At 25.1% G+C, this 18517-nt stretch overlaps 2 protein-coding genes across 3 annotated transcripts; one reads left to right on the top strand and one right to left on the bottom strand.

Annotated features, from left to right (window-relative positions):
- Positions 1-2340: 2340 nt before the first annotated feature.
- On the bottom strand, positions 2341-10333 carry LOC129966557 (uncharacterized). Of its 2 annotated transcripts, none has more exons than XM_056081004.1 (4): positions 10180-10333; positions 6685-6733; positions 4934-5052; positions 2341-4076 (listed from the first exon to the last, which is right to left on the bottom strand). In XM_056081004.1, exons 1-4 carry the CDS (start codon positions 10221-10223, stop codon positions 4007-4009), a joined length of 282 nt encoding a protein of 93 aa, XP_055936979.1. In that variant the 5' UTR covers positions 10224-10333; the 3' UTR covers positions 2341-4006. The 2 variants fall into 2 exon arrangements, with proteins under 2 accessions (XP_055936979.1, XP_055936978.1); XM_056081003.1 differs by having other exon boundaries at positions 4954-5052.
- A 266-nt stretch (positions 10334-10599) lies between these two features.
- Positions 10600-13572, top strand: LOC129967140 (V-type proton ATPase subunit G-like). The gene is made up of 3 exons (XM_056081829.1): positions 10600-10836; positions 11065-11165; positions 12505-13572. The coding sequence occupies exons 1-3, from the start codon at positions 10752-10754 to the stop codon at positions 12679-12681; spliced, it is 363 nt and encodes a 120-aa protein (XP_055937804.1). The 5' UTR covers positions 10600-10751; the 3' UTR covers positions 12682-13572.
- The last annotated feature ends 4945 nt before the right edge of the window (positions 13573-18517 follow it).

Here is an 18517-nt window from a genome sequence, read left to right as displayed (position 1 = left end):
AAGTTTTTTCCCCCTTTTCACGCATTATCACTGCCTTTGGAGAAAGAAAGGAAAAGTTTTCACCACACACACTGACCTTGCGTTTTCTGCTTTAAAAGCAAACAAAATTACCCAGATCAAAATAAATAATTCATTATTATTCCTACTTCCTTTTGAACGACGATCCCCGGAAATTCCGGGGATCGATGTTCAAAATCCCCGGAATTCCGGGGTTTCCCCGGAGCACAAACACCCCTGTGAAATAAAAACAAAACTAAAAATTATCTTGTCTTCCGTTTTTATTTTTACTGGCATCAGATACTTGTGGATTTGTTAATTTTGTTCAATTTACAATTTTACTGTTGAACACAGCCTGATAATAATTGGACCAAATAGTTTCCTGTCAAATTTAATTTTTATTAACAAAAAAAATTTATACAAACTAAAGAATGGAATATTTGTACAGTAAACAATTCAACAAGGGATTAAAAGCATGCAAAATATAAAATACACGTATTCCATAAATATAAAAATGCAAAACTTTAGAATTTTAAACCTACATAAGTCCTTCCCATATTGTCAACCATTACAGTCCTTGCTATTAGAAACAATTAATCAAACTTTATTTTCCCATCAAATCATACAGAAACATAAATAATTTCATTAGTATAAATTTTATATATATCTCACAGAAATTGATATTTAATTTTTATGCAGACCAGTGTCAGTTGAAATATAAAATATTTGGTTTATGAGTTTGACTTTTACTAATATAAAAATGTATAAAAAACACAGTGCATATTTGAGTTTAAAATCTTACCCAGATGTATAAAATCTGAATAAATATATATTAAATTTTTTTAATATAAAATTTCTGAGTATTTAAATATTAATTAACATACTTATATTTAACATGGATTTAAAACAAATATAAATTGCAAAATATCTTCATCTTTTTTCACTATTATACAATCAGTGTTTGTAAAATGTCATAATGTTTGAAAAGCATTGTTCAGTATACTATGATACAATATCTAAATAAAAAGATTTAGTAGTACAACAAACATATCAACATAGTAACATGTTTGTAAACTGACAAAATTAAACAACTGAACTATGGCTTCTATAGACATACGAGACAAAATTCAAATAATATAAAATAGGTTTTTAAAACGATTAGAAAAATAATAGGTAATAGACAGACAAATTAAAATAGAAAAAAAAATTATTAGAATAAATTAGTTCAAAAAATATTTTTTAAATAATTAATCTGAAAAGATACTATTATAAAGGACTGTTATCTAAGCAAGGTTCATCATAATATTCATAATTGTACAATGAATGTTTGGAAAATATTGTAATAGCTCAATAGCTTTGTTCAGTATACTATGATATGATGTTTTAATAAGAAGATTTTATTGTAATACAAACTTTTTAACAGGGTAAGATATTTGTAATTTTGTAAAATAACAATAATTTATGGGTGCTTATTTCAGGTTTTCATTTCAGAAATCTACAAAATCCAATTTTTGTGACTGAGGCTATTCACTTGATTATATTGTTAAATTATACATTTAGCAATAGTGTCTCTGGTGTTATTTGCAACCATTCCTCACAGCTAGTTGTGTATTAGGAATTTCTCAAGTACGATGGCATTATTAACATAATTATGGAAATAAACATTCATAATTAGCAGTGGTGACAAGAATGGTTACAAATAAAATTAAAGCTGTACAGATTCAAAAAAGAAAAAAAAAAAATTGATGACATAAGAAGATTTTGTACAATTAGTATTTCTTAATTTTCCTTCAATTTTAAGCTTCAAAAGTTCATTGAAAGATAAGAATCTTTTTTTTTTTTGAATAAGATGGTAGGAGTGACTACATTTTTATGAAACTATAACAACTGGAATCTTAATTATTTAGAATAAATTGCCCTGATATTTTACAAATCTTGCTATCAAATTATATAGCATTCATCTTAAAGTTCATGCATTACTATTCTGATACACAGCTGTTATGTTAAGTATGAATGTGAAACATGTATTTGCTATTTTAAAGCTGTTAAAAAAAAAAAAAAAAAAAAAGAAGAAGAAGCTTAGATTGATAATAAAAATTCTGTATAGCAATTTGAATTTTTTTTGAATACACAGACTAATACATAAATATAGCATATACAAGATGATTATTTACAACAATACATGCAAGAATTATCATATTATTAGCTCTGCAGATTTAAAAAATACTTATATTAGGCATAATATTTTTACCCAACAAAATTCAAGGAAAATTACACTCTCTTACATTTTTACCCTATAATTAAAGAAATTTATTCATGATACACCACTAAGAATATATATGATTCATCTGCTGTGAACAACTACATTATTAATTGAAAAAAAAAAAAAAAACTCATCATATTTCAGAAATATGCATATGTATATAACAGATAAACATGCATACACATGATGTCTATTTACAATGACAATTCATATATTACAATTGCAAAAGTATCACAAGATATGAATTTAGGAACAAATAATAAATGACTTAGCTCTCATATTAGTACCAAATTAAAAGAATAATTGCTCTAACTGGTAAATTAAAAAGCAGTAAACACTATATTATTGATGAGTATAAAGCTTTAACCATTTCAAACCATTTTAAGATGTTTAAAGTAAATTAACATTATAAATTGTCCAGCAAACAGAATTTGTCTCAAATAAAATTATGCAGATGTATATGATATTGCAAATTAATAGAATAACTACAAACACTAATGTTTGTAAAATAATAATAAAAATAAACATTTCTAAAAAGATAACTTTAGAATGTTAAATATTGTAATTTTAGAAAGTTCTTGCAATTTTTACATAAATAAAATTGCTTTAGAATAGCTACTAAATAATAACTAATAAGTTTATAACTTAATTTTTTAGTGTGATGTAAAGAGAATTTTAATCTTTATCTTTCAAGCCAAAATCTTCATAGACTTCCCTCAAAATTTTTTGCTCAGAACAGCTATAAAGAAGTTATTTATTATAACAATGCAGAAATAATCCACTGAGAAATTCCTTTTTATAACCTACCATTCACCTAATCTTCCCATCATTATATAAGTTATATCTTTATTTCACTACACTCGTAATTTAAAAATATAATTTTCAATTGAATTTTCATATACCCCCAAAAAAATTATTTTTTAAAAATGAAAAATGAAAAAAAGCATTAAAAGCAAATCAAGGGAATATTATTTTCATATGCATTTTAATTCATCTTAAAAGGTTTTTTTTTTTCTTCCCTATTATAGGAATTATTTTTTACAATTAAATAAATTATAAAAATTTGAAACATATTTCTATAAACTTTGTATTCAAATTATTGTAAATTACACCTGAAAACAATTCATTTAAGCAAAATAATATTTATTCACTTTCCAACTAAGAATATAAAGTCATGACACGAAGTGGATTCTCATTAAGATGCATGATTCACATTCACTGAGAAGCAGGCTATTAAAAATTGCTAAAACATGCAACACATTACCGAAATAAAGAATATAATATGATTGTGTTTATGATGATTATAATAAGATTGTTTATAATAATTATAATTATGTTTAAAAGAATCAAAATGTATTAAAATTTAATAAGATGACTTAAAACAGATTTCAAAGTAAAACCATTGTATAATTAAAAAAAGAAAAATCATTCCTATAATTTCTACATTTAATCATCGACATATATTTAAAATAATTCCCACAAAATTCTAAACATTTAATAAATTTCTTAAGTATAATTTTTTTCACATTGCTATTTTCAAGTATCATTTTGTTAAACTTAAAAAAAAAGAAAAACATTGTAAATACACTTGGTGCTTTATTATATAGAAAATAAAGACCCAAATGTTAGCTTGATAAACAACCTGTAAAATTATTCTTAAATATGTAAATAAATTAAGAAAAAGTTATTACTGTTCTTCTAATTCACAAATTATTATTATTTTTTTTAAATCTTCATTTTCCTGCCCTAGTTCCAATATGGCTGGCGTAACATCATCAAGAGAAGGAAATTCAATAAGAGAATATATTTTTTTTTCCTACAAAGAAACAAAATGGTAGTAATTAATCTCAATGTAACAACAACAAAAAAAAGCAAACAAACAAAAAAACAAACAAACAGGATATGCATTTCTGTTAGCCTTGTATAGTAATAAATAAATTTAAAACATTAAATATATCCAGAACATAAAACGATTTGAAAAATATAAAGTAAGAAATGAATTAAATATATTCAGAACATAGACATTTTAAAATTAATCCAAATTACAAGATCTATTATTCAGTGGAATAACAAGATCTATTATGAACAAAATTTCAGATCTTCTGCAAAATAAATGATTACTAGCTATGTAAACCTTTTGGTAATGTATAACAAAGTTTTGCAAACAATAATTTGGGGCAGAGTAAGAATTTATGATGTATGCCACTTGATTGGCATACATCATTTATAAATACAGCTTTGATAGCATAATTAGCATGCATTGTCATGTAATTTGTTTGAAAAGGTATATTGCTGTGCTCATCATAATTTCATTTACCTGTTAATCTAATGCTCATTCACCTATCTATATCAGATGATGCAAGTTATTTAACTGCCATGTATCCCAATTAGGTTTTATAAAATCTAATCTCTAAGTCTAAACCAGTTCATCCATGTTATTTGTACAGTTTTCTACAATTATACAAGTAAAATATTCAACAGATTACAAGCATTTAACTTGTAATTTGTTAAAAAGAATGCTGCATTCCCAAATCTAATTTTAATAAACTTAAAGTAAATTTATAATAAAAAAATGGACACAAAACCACACTAACTATTAGTAAATGTTTGCTTGATAAGCCAGCTCTAAAAATATTTTTAAATATGTAAATAAATAAATAAAAAAGATATTACTCTTCTTGTACTTCACGAACTTTTTTTTCTAAATCTTCAATTTTTTTTAATTTTTCCAATATTTCTTCTCTTATATCGTTTACAGAATCATTTTCACACGGACAACATATCTTTTTTTCCTACAAAGGAACAAAACCACAGTAATTAATCTCAGTGGGTAATAATTCAAGATAACAAGAAAAAAAAATGAAACTAGGATATGCATTTCTGTGAGCCATGTATAGCAACAATAAAATAAAAACATTAAATATATCCAGGACATCAAACGATTTGAAATTTGTACAGTAATAAATAAATTAAATGCATTAAATATATTCAGAATATAAAACAGTTTGAAATTAGTTCTCAATTACAAGATCTATTATTCAGTGCAATAACAAGATCTATTATGAACAAAATTTCAAATTTTCTATAAAAGAAAGGATTACTATATAAGCTTTTGGTAACATATATCAAAATTTAACGAAGAATAATTTGGGACAGAATGGGAATTAATAAGACTGGCATACATCATTTATAAATACAACTTTGATAGTATAACTGACATGCATAGCCATGTAATTTGTTAAAAAAGATTTAGTACTGTGCTCATTATAATTTTATTTACCTGTTAATCTAATACTCATTCACCTATCTATATGAGATGACATAAGTTATTTAACACTCATGAACCCAAATTAGGGTGTGTGTTTTTTTATATCTAATTTGTAGGACTCTAAACCAGTTCATCCATGTTATTTGTACAGTTTCTTAAAACTATTCGAGTAAAATATTGAACAGATACAAGCATTTGATTTGTTGAAAAGTATCCTGATTATGCTAAAAAGTATACTGCATTCCTAAATCTTAGTTTAGCAAATTGAAAACAAATTTCTAATATAAAATGGATACAAAGACATACTATCTATTAATAAATGTTTAAATTAAATGCCTTTTTTATGTTCAAATATATCACACATACAGAAATATTTGGACATGTAAAACTCTTCTGATCAATGCAATATGAAAAATGTTAAAATATTATTAGGAAAAAGCTCTGGAAATTAAAAATAATTCCTGTAAATGCAATATATTCAAAGACTTATAATCTGATCATCAGGTCATATTCCTGTGTTTTGTTTGAATTTCAATAAAATTTAAAATAATTTTAATTAAGGAAAACTTACTTGATTGAAGGTCAGGAAGTATTAATGTTAATTACTTAGTTTGACATGTGAATAACCAAAATAAAAATCCACATAAAAAATAATTTCTATAATTTTAACAATATTTTCTATCCCCAATGGAAAATACTATTTAATGTAAATAAAGATCTGGTGGACTTGAGAGGGTCCTCATTACATCTGTCTCTCATACAGTAGGTTGTGATCCTCATTAAGTGTAATCTAATAGAATTCCTGCAAAATCGTTAAATATCTCTAAATGTTGCTGTCATAAACTATAATATGGATTAATTTGATTAAAATTTTAGAGAAGAAAGGAGAGGAAATATGATTTTAATTCATTGTAATAATTCATTAAAAATTATTCAAAATAATGAATAATTTTTATGATGAATATCATTGTAAAATGTGAAGAATTATTCACATACTATATATCCTTATGAGCAATGATAATTTAAAGATAGTTACTTAATTCAGTATAACAATTTTTTTTTTTTTTTTTTTGTTAATGGACCAAACCAAATATTTAAAATTATTAAACACATTTCTATTGATATAAAAAAAAGCAAAAAAAAAAAAAAAAATTACCTCAGTTGTTATTGAAGGATTTTCAAGTGATGGAGAAGGTCCAAGAGATCTAAAATGAAAAGAATATTGTAAATTCAATAATTTTCTCCTAGAAGTCAATAAATATGCAAGAAACTTAAAAAAGCAAAAGAACACTTTCATAGATTGGCACTGCATTTTAAACAGAAATGCATCTATCTATTTCAAAATAAAAATTTTCTTTATACTACCAATTCAGAAATTTGAAAATACACTTGTAATAGCAGAATAAATTATCACTATATCACACATTTCCAAATGTATATGTATATATATATAACCACAGAAAATACATTCTTCCTGATCAGCTGTTTTACATATATATATTCAACATGACTATGCATTTTATCTTTATTGGAAGCAATATAATTTTTTATGATGGAAATCAAAATTAAAAGGCTAATGTTTAGGTTTTAATTAATACATCTTATTAATCAAGTACAGTAAAATTGATAAAATTTTTGCAAATAACCTACTTTTAGAACATTTATAGCATTTATTGATAGAGTTGTGGTATAGTTAAATATTATTTGGGCATTTATCCAATGACTGTAAAACTAGATATTTTTCAAAAAAAAAAAAATGCCTATATGGAGTGCATTGGTGATCAATTTTTATTTCAAATTAAAACATATAAAATTTATATTTATATATAATTTGTAGTTTATTAGAACAAGTATCAGCTCTGCCCTTTACACTGAATTTAGAGAATGCATATTAAAAACTTTTGTAGAACAAGTTTTCAGATCCAGATTTAATAGAATTAAAAATATGTTTAAATAAAAAAAATTGAAAACAAACAAAATTTTTATTTACAAACAAAATTTTTTATTATAGGCAAAGTTTATAAAAAGAAGGCATTTATATTATATATAATACAGAGAGACATATTTCATATAGCGGAGATATTCTTTATGCTATTGAACTCTCAGATGAGTTTTCAAGATTTTACTATTATACTCTATGAAGGCCTCTCTCTCCAATTTATTGCATAACATAGCTGATCTGCTACAATCTTGACTGCCTTTTCAACAGCTAATAGAGGCAAAGCAAGAGTAGTACGGATAATTCATCTCCTGTTTTCTTAGGAATTGTCTTTATTAGGTAAGGATTTAAAAATTTGTGGACAAGATATATTCTGTTGTCAGTCAATGAGATTAATGTAAAGTGATGCATTAAATTTTACAAAAGGAATTTCATACAGTTGAAGTCTATTATCCCAATTGTTTTCAAAATGCAAAGCATAGCTAATTCAAGATATTTTCGGTGTCAGTTAGCATTACAATCAATAAATTTTCAAGGAAATAACTGTTACTTTTCATTAAGATCAATCTCTAATATTAATTCGTAAGTTAAATACTTAGTGACAGTAATGAGTTTAAACATGTACCATCCTCCATCTTTCTATAGGAAATATGCGATTCTTAATAATCACATGTAAACAACAATCTTACTTCATTTTTTTTAAAACTTGAATCAATACTTGAATATTGGATTGTATAGAGGCTAATGATCATAAAATTTCTGACAAGTCTAAACAAAATCTAAAAGTCTCCAAAATAAGTCAATAATTAAAGAAAAATTCTTTTGAGCTGGGCAATAACTCAGATGTCATGCCAAACTAAAGTTCTCTTAATAGAGGGTATTAAAATAAAACACAGTTAATTTATTTGACAAAAAAATTAATTACATAGCAACATTGGAGAATTAAATATTTTGCTTTATTTTCATTTTTGTAAGCATTGAATCATTGTATTCCGTTTTGGAAATTCACAAAGAATGAAATATACATTTTCTGACAAATAGTTAAAAAAATAAACACTTTTAAGGCCCTTATATAAGGACCATCAAAAATAAGCAACAGCAACTTTTACTGATACTATGTACTTCTGGAATTTCATGGCATTTTCACAGATTGGTAACATACTATCTGTGATAAAATATAAATCATCAAGTAATATACATTTACACTTTAAATACTCCATGATCAAAATGCAAGTGACTATGGCACAAACACGTCTCTTTGTCAACCAGAACTCTACTTCAAATGTGAATGGAACCTGCATAAGCATCATTGACTCTTCTCCATCTGAGTAACAAATAATCATATTTCCTTCATGTACAAAGGGGACAATGATTATATGTTGTAAATTCACCCCCTCCCCCAAAAAACCCCTCAAGCTTTGATACTAATTTAGAAGCAGTTAAATTTTTCAGAATATCATAATAATTCATGTTATTCTGACATTATTCAACATCTTTTTTATCATTATTTTGCTGAAAAATATAAAATGGTATAAGATATTATAGTTTGCATAATACCAGTATATTGTAGTGATATGGCTCTAAATTTAAAAAGTTAAGTTTAAAATTTAAGTGTAATTATTCTGCTATAATTTAAGAACATCCATTACTTCAAATTGGATAAACAGTAAAAGAATGTTTGATAGAATGAATCTGAAAAATTCATAGATGTATGGTATAATAGGAAATTTTTACATTTTGATGAGACAACAAAATCAAAGAAAGATGAAGATATGATACAAAAAAAAGTATGATTATTAACAAATAAAGAAAAAGATCGCATAAAAATAGATAATTATCAAATCTTTTGAGAGTTCAAACTTTGATTCTGTAAATATCTGAATCTGATACCAAGATTTGAACAAGAAACATATGCAACAGTATGTTTTGAGTTAGTTTTAATTAATGGTTCATTACAATTTCAAAACCAAACTCAACACTTTACATTTTTTATTTCATCAATATTACTCCTTTAAAAAAAAAAAAAAAAAAAAAAAAAAATCAACAAGCACATTATTACTCATTGTAAGTAAAAAAGGTTAAAATTTAAAACAAAAATATTATCTACAAAGAATTATATAGCAATTTAATTATTCTTCTACTTTCTATAAAGTTAATAAGTTGTAAAAGATTAATAAGTTTCTAATTTTTTTTATGTTAATAACATTTTAAATTATATACAAAAACATACATTTTGAGTTTAAGATAACATAAATGTTAAATGTGTAAGTATATAGCGGTATCGAATGATATACGAGCGAGATACATACCCACATTGGGTATTAAAAATAAACACTGATATATTGCAATTTTAAAACAGGCTCTTATAAAAGAACGTGAATTAAAATGTGCAATCTAAAGGTACATTTAAACCACAAATCAAATATCAGAAATAGATAATTTATAAAAAAAATTAAACTTTTACTTTATATTATATATATAATTTAGAGAGAAAGAGAAGAAAAAATATCTTTCTGCCTCTCCCTCTCTCTATATATAAATGAGATAAAATAATTTTTGTGTATTAAAATTGACGAAAAATAGGATGAAATCAGTTTTTTAAAATTAATATTGTTAATCAAACGTTCGAGACTGTCAATTTTTAAACAGATGATTCAGAATAATTTTATATCATTTAACTTTCCAAATTCTAAAACAAAATTATAAAAATACCCGTCCTGGGATTCTGAAGTCTCGGGAGCTGTTGAAGTTTCCATTTTATAAAACAAATTCCTCTGGCAAAATGTTAAATACTCCGGCAGTTCTTATATAAATATTTCAATAAATATGAAACAAATTCACTTCCGAAACAAATGGATACGGAAGGTTTTAGTTTTATAGATACGATCAAAAATACAGTTACAAACCGATTGTCTGATCAGTAAAGATCAATTCACTCAAGCAAACAAAAAATATCATTCTTAGCAGAATGACGAAAAATAAAATTTTAATTTGTTTATAAGTATTTTTTATAAAATTCAAATAATTTAAAACTGTCTTCATGTTTCAAGCTAATATGCACTCTGATTTTTTTTTTTTTTTTTTTTTTTTTTTGTATTTTGGAATCATACCCGTAACAGAATCATATGACTTTTTCAGAACTACCTGTTTAATTCTAGTTCTGGTTTCGTTTGCTCTTTGTAGTTTCTGTTAATTATTTACTAGCTAAAGAGCATTCACATCGGAATTATAACTATTTTATCTGTTTTTTTGAATAATTTTATTTTCTACAATAACTGTCAATCATGTTCAAAAACGATTCGCATTCCATTCAACTTTTATTAACTGCTGAAAAGAAAGCGGAGGAGAAAGTTAGCCAAGCCCGCAAACGTAAGTTTTATAGAAACTAATATTTTATAGACTTGAATTTTTTAATTATTTTTCTTTTACCCTTTAAGTCTTGGATTTCCCTAGATTTTCTGCTCATATTTATGATGTTATATAAATTAATATTAATTGAATTCATACTTTTCATACTAATTATGGTTTTTACAATTCATATCGTTTTTATGAGAAATATAAAATACTGATTAATCGTTTTTTCTTTATTTTTTATAGGCAAGCATTTACGTTTGAAACAAGCTAAAGAAGAAGCGCAGGCAGAAATTGAGAAGATAAGACAAGAAAGAGAGAAAGATTTTAAAGAATATGAAGCAAAAGTAATTTTTATTATTGGTTTTATCTGCTTTTTTGTAATTTTGTTACTTTTTACAAATGTCTTGAAATATGATAATTATTTTTGGTGATATTTTTTATAAATCTTACAAATACATGTTTAAATATATAGCGTAAGATTGGTGGGTAATATTTTGGCGATTTGCATAATTGAGGCATTGTATTCCAATTTAAAAAATGTTCGTATACCTAAAAATAAATGTTACAAAATAACCTAAAAGCGCACTTAATATGCTGAGGTTTTTTTTTTTTTTTAATATAGTGAGAGAAATATACTTTAGAAGAAAATTAGATACATATTTGTGATAGTTTAATTAAATTTATCTTAACAAAAGAGTGTTTGTATTAGATATAATAATGAAGAGCTCCAGTACTTTAAGAGTTGTAAAAGATTTTTTATTTTTATTATTTCAGAAAAATGCATTTCATGTTATTTATACTTTATTTGTTGTGTCAGATACCAGTGATCAGGTAATTGTCTTGTCTTCAAAATTGAAATGCTATTTGTTTGAGATTCATTCCATCAAAAATCTGGAGCATTTTAAATTTTTCAAGATCACATATTATATCAAAGCAGTATGGAAATTTATAGAAGAGATTTAAGCTTAAGATTCCTAGTTATTTTGACCTTGGGTCAAAATCGCAAGTTCCATTCCAAAATAGTTCTTATGTGGATTCTAAAGAGCATATTAATTTTGATTAAACTAAAAACTTTCATATAGTGAATAAACTGTAACTCTATCATAAGACTGTTATAAATTGGAAAATTTTAAGATAATGGCTGTTATAATTTATTTATTTAGATGACCATTGAAAATAAAAAAATTAAATCAAACTTATAGCTAGCTAAAAAGTACTGTGCATTTTTTAAGCTGCTGAACATCCAATTGCTTTTATATACTTTTAAGTGAATATATATTATTTCGTCAAATGTAATATTTAGTTATTCATCCATAGAATTGTATGTATGAATATTGAACTTTTGAAGTAATATGAAAACCAGAAAAATGCTGGTTATAACTTTTACAAAGTTAAAATGAACATGAATTAGTTGTTGCAATAGCTATAAATAAAATCTATGCTTAATAACATAATTTAATTTTATTTATTTAATTTATTTTTTATTTCAATTTTAATACTTTCTAAATGTTACATATAATAAGATATGTTAAATATTCACTAAAAAAGGAAAAAAAGTTCATTTCTATTTTGACTAGTTTTTCATTTAAGGAATTAAGCATTTTTATTTATAAATGAAATTATTTCAGAATATCAAAGTAATAAAATTTTCTTTAATTAATTTTGCTCATTGTGTTCTTTCAGCATTTGGGCTCTAAAGAAAGCGATGAACTGAAAATGGAAAAGGAAACTGATAAACTTTTGAGTGAACTGAATAAATATGTCAGACTGAACAAAGATCTTGTTGTTGATCGTCTTCTTGATCTAGTATTTAGTATTAGCTGTGAAGTTCATGTAAACTATAGAGCTGTAATAGAATAAGTTGTTTCTGTTTGAACAATCTTGGTGCTAGAGGTTGTAGTATGGGTTTCTGCATTTTAGTAGTTTTGAGTTTCTAATTAGTTTAAATAATGTGTATTTTTTTCCTCTTATATTACTATTTATATATGTGGATCATTTTTATTGTTTATTTATTTATTCCAGACTTTTTTTCATATATAGTGTGAAGTAAAGTTTTCTACTTTGCTCTTTACAATCCTTCATATGAATCTCAAAACTATAAATTTTTTCCTTTTTCTGTTGATAGACACATATCTACCAGTGATACATTTTTATAGTATCAGATTCAAAGGCAGTATCATATTCAAAGTATTTACATGCTTCCATCTTCAGAAAATCTATTTTATTAATTGTTAAGTTTACAAATATTGAACTTGTTGAATAACTTTTTGAACATTGTACAGTTTTAAGGTCATTATCCATATTTACATTTTTGCTATATGAAGGTCTTTTTTTAAATATGGTCTAACTACATATTTTATAGAGATGGAATGAATTAATTTTATTTTATATCAAATGTACACTTACTTTGTTTTTAACAAAACCTTTATAATTCCAGCTGTCTGAAAGTGCACTTAAATGTAGATAATTCTGACTTCATTAGAATAATATTAAATCATGCAGTCTGCATGTACTGGTGATGGCTCGCATTTAGATGCCTCTTCTGGTAGTGTATACCACAAGTGGTTCATGCTTGAAATTTTCATCAGGTTGTTGTACCCAATAAAGTTAAGTAGTCTGGGAGTAGTCAGCCACCCGAGGAAGGACATGAATTGTAGCCCTAATATGAACATGTTAAAATAAAAGCCTACATATGTAGTAAAAATTGTAATTAGTGTTCCTATTACCTTTGTTGAGCATTTATTTTTTTAATATTTAATAGAGAAATGCATTTTATTAAATAAATTTAACATTCTATTCATTATTGAAAGCTATTAAGTTAAAATTTTACTGGCTTTTAAATGGACACATATCTCGCTTCACACCAAATCCATTCAAACAATATATACTTAACAGTGTCTTTTCATAAATGACAGATTAATACACTTTGATATCATACTAGCGGTTATATAATTTTATTTAGATTCTACTTAAATGTTTTTATTTAATTTTATAAAAATGATAAAAGTATGATTTTTAGCTGGTACTTATTCTTGCTAATATTTAAAATGTAGTACATTATTTCAGTTACATTTTATAGATTTTTTTTGATGGTGTAGATTATGATCGTAAATATTTAAAATCATAATCAGTTATGCTGTACTGTGATATCAAACTGTACTAAAGTTATAAAGAACTAAAATTTTTAAGGAATTGTTTTATATATCTGCACAGAAATTATCTTCATTAGTAAAACAGTATTTTATTTATATATGTCTAGTTTATCTTGTTAATATTCTCTCTGTGATTGAAACAACAATATATTTAGTTTATTTCCTGTATGAATGATCTAGTCAAGAATCATTACTTAGTTTTAATAAAAAATTTTAAATACAGGGTTTTTTTTTTGTCTTGTATTATTAAGATTTGAAAGTATTCCTCACCCACAAATTTGTTTTTAACAAATATATACCTATTGAATATATTTTGTGTTGCCAAATGCAGAAAATTGTAGCAGAAGGTCCCAAATACTCATTTTATTTATTTTTTTGCCACTCATTATAAAATTGTTATTATTTTATATTAAATAAATTAAATTAAAAAATTATAATTTTATTACAAAAAATTAATTATTGTTATTAGTTCTGGATCTATTTTTTTCATGCTGATTTCAAACCTTTACTAATTTTTTTGATGCTGCAAGTATTCTTTTGGTAGTATATCTGTCTAACGATGTAAACACAAAAATGTATAGGGAGTAACATAGTATATATAGTATCATAATAAAAAAAATTACAGATAGGGTACATTTAAGTATGTATTTTTTGTAGTACATCTGATTAATGATGTCAACACAAAAATACAAAAAGAATAATGTAGTATAATAATAATTTTACAAATATGGCATATTTGATATGTATTTTGAAAATTACATGTTTGAATATTAATATTTTATGAGCCAACACGTTGATATATTTGTCTCTTCGTCTTTTTGGAATGGAATGGACCAAATTCTTGAAAGTATATATAGAAAAATATTAATATTATTGACTTAAAGAAAAATATTAGAGCTTTAATTAACTTGCATTTTTTGGAAAGTTTTTTTTTTTTAACTTTTAAATATCATAATCAATTTTATGCTATAAGTTCTCTATCAGATTATGATCTGGAGACTCTAGTCTAGTTCATTCTATTCACAGTACTGTCTTCCAACCATTTCTGAATTAATTTTGTACTGTAACATAAAGAATAATTGTCATGAAAAATCCATGACTGATACCCAAAAATATCTTTTGCAGCCATATCAATTTATATTGTAATATTTCAGTATAATCCCTGGTTTTCACTGTTATGCTCATGATGTGAATTCTTCCAACACTATTGGAAAACATGTAGCTCCATTCACACTTTTGTTAAGTACTTTACTTTCGGCTTCAGACAGTGAGAGTTGAATTTCTCATTAGTTCATTGTGTTACATAGGCACTATTTTGGTTATTAAAAAAACAAAACTGATTTTTATTATTAAATATTACCTTTTTCCAATTTTCAGTAATCTATAATAATGTCCATGCCAATCGCCTCCTGCATTTTTATTTAACATTTACATTTGATGACAAATTCCATTGTTTCAAAATGTTGTGATGAATTAAGCTTTTTGTTTGAAAGAGCAATAATCTGTCTTCATATAATTTTTTTTCTCTCGATCAAACAGATCCCTCCCTGTCCATAATAGAATATGTTGCAGAATGTTTTTTCAAAATTTTCACAACATTAGTAAAACTATATGGTATTTAGAAGTAATTTTACATATAAATAATTTTCCTTCTAAAGTATTTTGTATCTTTTATTATCAGGCAAAAATTCCTATTTTTTTCTAGGTTACACTTCAAATTTCGATATACAATTGCTTTGAATGCACTAAAACATGCTATAACCCTCTGCTTTCAGTCCTTCATCATTACTGATTGATTAGAATAACACAGTTTCGTTAGTTGAAAAAACAATCTTTTCTTATCACAGTAATCTTTGCTTGTTTTATAATAGTTTTTTTTAAATATTAATGAAACTGCTTGATTTATATTAATTATACAAGCAGATTTGAAATCAGCCTGAAAAAATACATTAGATAATTAAAAATATTAGAAATTAGACGTGCAAAAGCAAAAACAAGGCTTTTAACATTTAGCAAAATTTTAATATTATAGCATCCGTTTACTGACAAAATCCAACTACTTACTAAGAATTGAAATTAATTAGGTTAATTTACAAGTATTAATGAATTTATAAAAATGTCTCTTGAAAAATTTAAATTAGAAGAAAAACAACTTGAATTCAGTGGTGGCTAAACACTAACTTTTTAATTGTATTATAGATAAAAAGAAAATTTTAAAATAATAATTAACATATTCTTTCCATTTCCAATTCAAAATGAACTCTTCCATCTATACTTTTTCACAGAAAGTAATGGAATTATGTCCACATTCTGCTATTAACTAATTAGAAGGATAGCATTGCAAATATTTCCTTAATTTTAATAAAAATGACATCAGGTATAGTTTGGTTAATGTTGCTTGTAAATGTAAACTAGAAGGTACATTTCTCTTCATGAGATCTCAGACAAAAATACCAAACCCTAGATTGATTATTGAGCTAAAATTTTGCTAATTATTTGAGTTGGTTATTTTCTTAAAAGAAGAGATGAAAATCTAGATTGTTCAACCTGTTTATTCTTGGCATTCTGTTTAAAAAATTCTGCTTTTTTTAACAGCAGCCTTTTTCACCTGTATTGTCGGGAGTGAGATTAAATTACTTGAGAATACTTACACTCTTGAGAATAATTAACATCTGATATTTTTAACAAAACACAAAAAATAATATTGCACCATTTAATAATTACATGATATTACTTAATTTTCCATATGCATGATTCCCAATCTGTAGACGTCTACAAACCACTAAGCCAGAAATTGAACCATATGAAGACCATACTGACCTCCAATTTGGGTGGGTGAATCTTCTTGAGGAGGAGGAGGGAGGCACTGGAATTCCAGACAAAGGATGGGCAACTCAAAGATACCCTTCCCCTCAGAAATTTTTTTGAACATTAATGTGTTATAAAATGTATTCTGAGGCACTTTTATAACGCATTTACCTGTAATATGTTTTTTTAATACATACTACCAGAACTTCTCATGGACCATGAGTTAGAAACCACTGTTTTTATTTTGAAATGCTTCGAATATTTTAATTGAAGCAAAAAAATTTCATTTAAAAATTCTCAGAAATAAAAAAGTAAATTTGGGAAAGAAAGTTTACTCATATACCATGCAATATCAACTTTGCCTGTTTATATTATTTATATGCATCAACATTATTTATTCTTGTATTACACCATTTACATCTCCTGCATGTTTTTTACTCATTTATTAATTTACAACATAATTTTTCCTCCCAGAAAAACTACAAAACCAATTGGTCAACTGTTGATCAGATATTTTTACAGCCTATAAAATGCAAATTTGTGGAACATTTAAAAAAAAAATATTTAGATATTTGCTGAAATATTACAGTAAGGTAATCAATGCCAGATTTCATCTAAAAATAAGTTTTTAATCCATGTCGATATTATAAGAACTTTTGGACATCTTGAATTGGATAAAATGAGAAGAGGTAAAAGAAAATCATAAAAGTGTCCAAATAATTTTGTTGCAAAAATCAGATAATAAGTACCTGAAAATTAAAGTTGTTCAAATCCTGTTTCAGATTTATACTGATCTTAAGTTGAAATGCAGTATTTTGTCTGGGAAAAGGAAACTGAAAATTATTTAATAATATTTCAATGTCTAAGAATGGCAATTTATAATTAAAAAATTGCTTTCTCTGTATATAATTAAAGTAAAACAACATAAATCTTTCCTGCATAGAGGCAGTTTATTTAAATATTTACAATTATGCTTTTAATATTAACACAAAATTACAGGATACCATTTAATCTAACATAAAGACATAGAGTAAGCAGATCAAATATAAGTGACAAAATTCAACTTTTTACACCTATATAAAGAAAATCTGAGATCTTTAATGGAAAAGTGAAATGTCATTTTTTACATTATTTTATTTTGTTTTCCTTCCTCTTCACAGCGCCTGATTATTTTATGCCGCTGGGACTTTATTTCACTGAAGTCATTGTCCAGAGTAAATAGTGAATGATTTTTTTTTTTATTTTTTAACACATTATGTGTAAATATATTTCACCATGAACTTGCATGTGTAGTAGGCACTTTTCAACAAAAATCTATAAAATACATACTTTTAGATAACCAACTCTAATGATAGGCTGCAAAAAAAAAAAAAAATGTAAAAGTATATTTCCTGCATGCAATGTTTTAAATGCTATAAAATTCCATGTCTACTATTACTTGTCTACTTACTACTCACACCCTGAACTTTGATGTCTCCAAAAAGGATTAAAAAAAAAATCTTTCTGTTGTACATACTTTTTTGGTTATTGAAAATTTGAAGTTTTCAAAGAATAGGTATTAATTAATAAAAATGTAAATCCACTAAACTTTGTAAAAATGTTGATTGTCCTTAAAGTAACACTCACTTCTGACTGAATTATTTATTTACTTATTAGAACCTGTGCAGGATCTGTAGCATCTTTAAAAATACTTAAAAACTGCTTACTTTTTATGGTTCTTATATAAGGGCATTATA

The sequence above is a fragment of the Argiope bruennichi genome, chromosome 4 (assembly GCF_947563725.1).
Source record: "Argiope bruennichi chromosome 4, qqArgBrue1.1, whole genome shotgun sequence".
In the NCBI taxonomy this organism is placed as follows: domain Eukaryota; kingdom Metazoa; phylum Arthropoda; class Arachnida; order Araneae; family Araneidae; genus Argiope; species Argiope bruennichi.
Note: the sequence above shows the minus strand (reverse complement) of the source record. Positions and strands in the feature narration are given on the sequence as shown.

Excerpts from the sequence above, each read along its gene's own strand:
- LOC129966557 (XM_056081003.1), bottom strand. The coding sequence starts at position 10,223 with ATGGAAACTTCAACAGCTCCCGAGACTTCAGAATCCCAGGACGG. Across the intron at positions 5,053-6,684 it reads ATCCTTCAATAACAACTGAG|GAAAAAAAGATATGTTGTCC; the intron begins GTAATTTTTTTT and ends GTTCCTTTGTAG. Across the intron at positions 4,077-4,953 it reads TTGAAGATTTAGAAAAAAAA|GAAAAAAAAATATATTCTCT; the intron begins GTTCGTGAAGTA and ends GTTTCTTTGTAG.
- LOC129967140 (XM_056081829.1), top strand. The coding sequence starts at position 10,752 with ATGTTCAAAAACGATTCGCATTCCATTCAACTTTTATTAACTGCTGAA. Across the intron at positions 10,837-11,064 it reads AGTTAGCCAAGCCCGCAAAC|GCAAGCATTTACGTTTGAAA; the intron begins GTAAGTTTTATA and ends TATTTTTTATAG. Across the intron at positions 11,166-12,504 it reads TTAAAGAATATGAAGCAAAA|CATTTGGGCTCTAAAGAAAG; the intron begins GTAATTTTTATT and ends GTGTTCTTTCAG.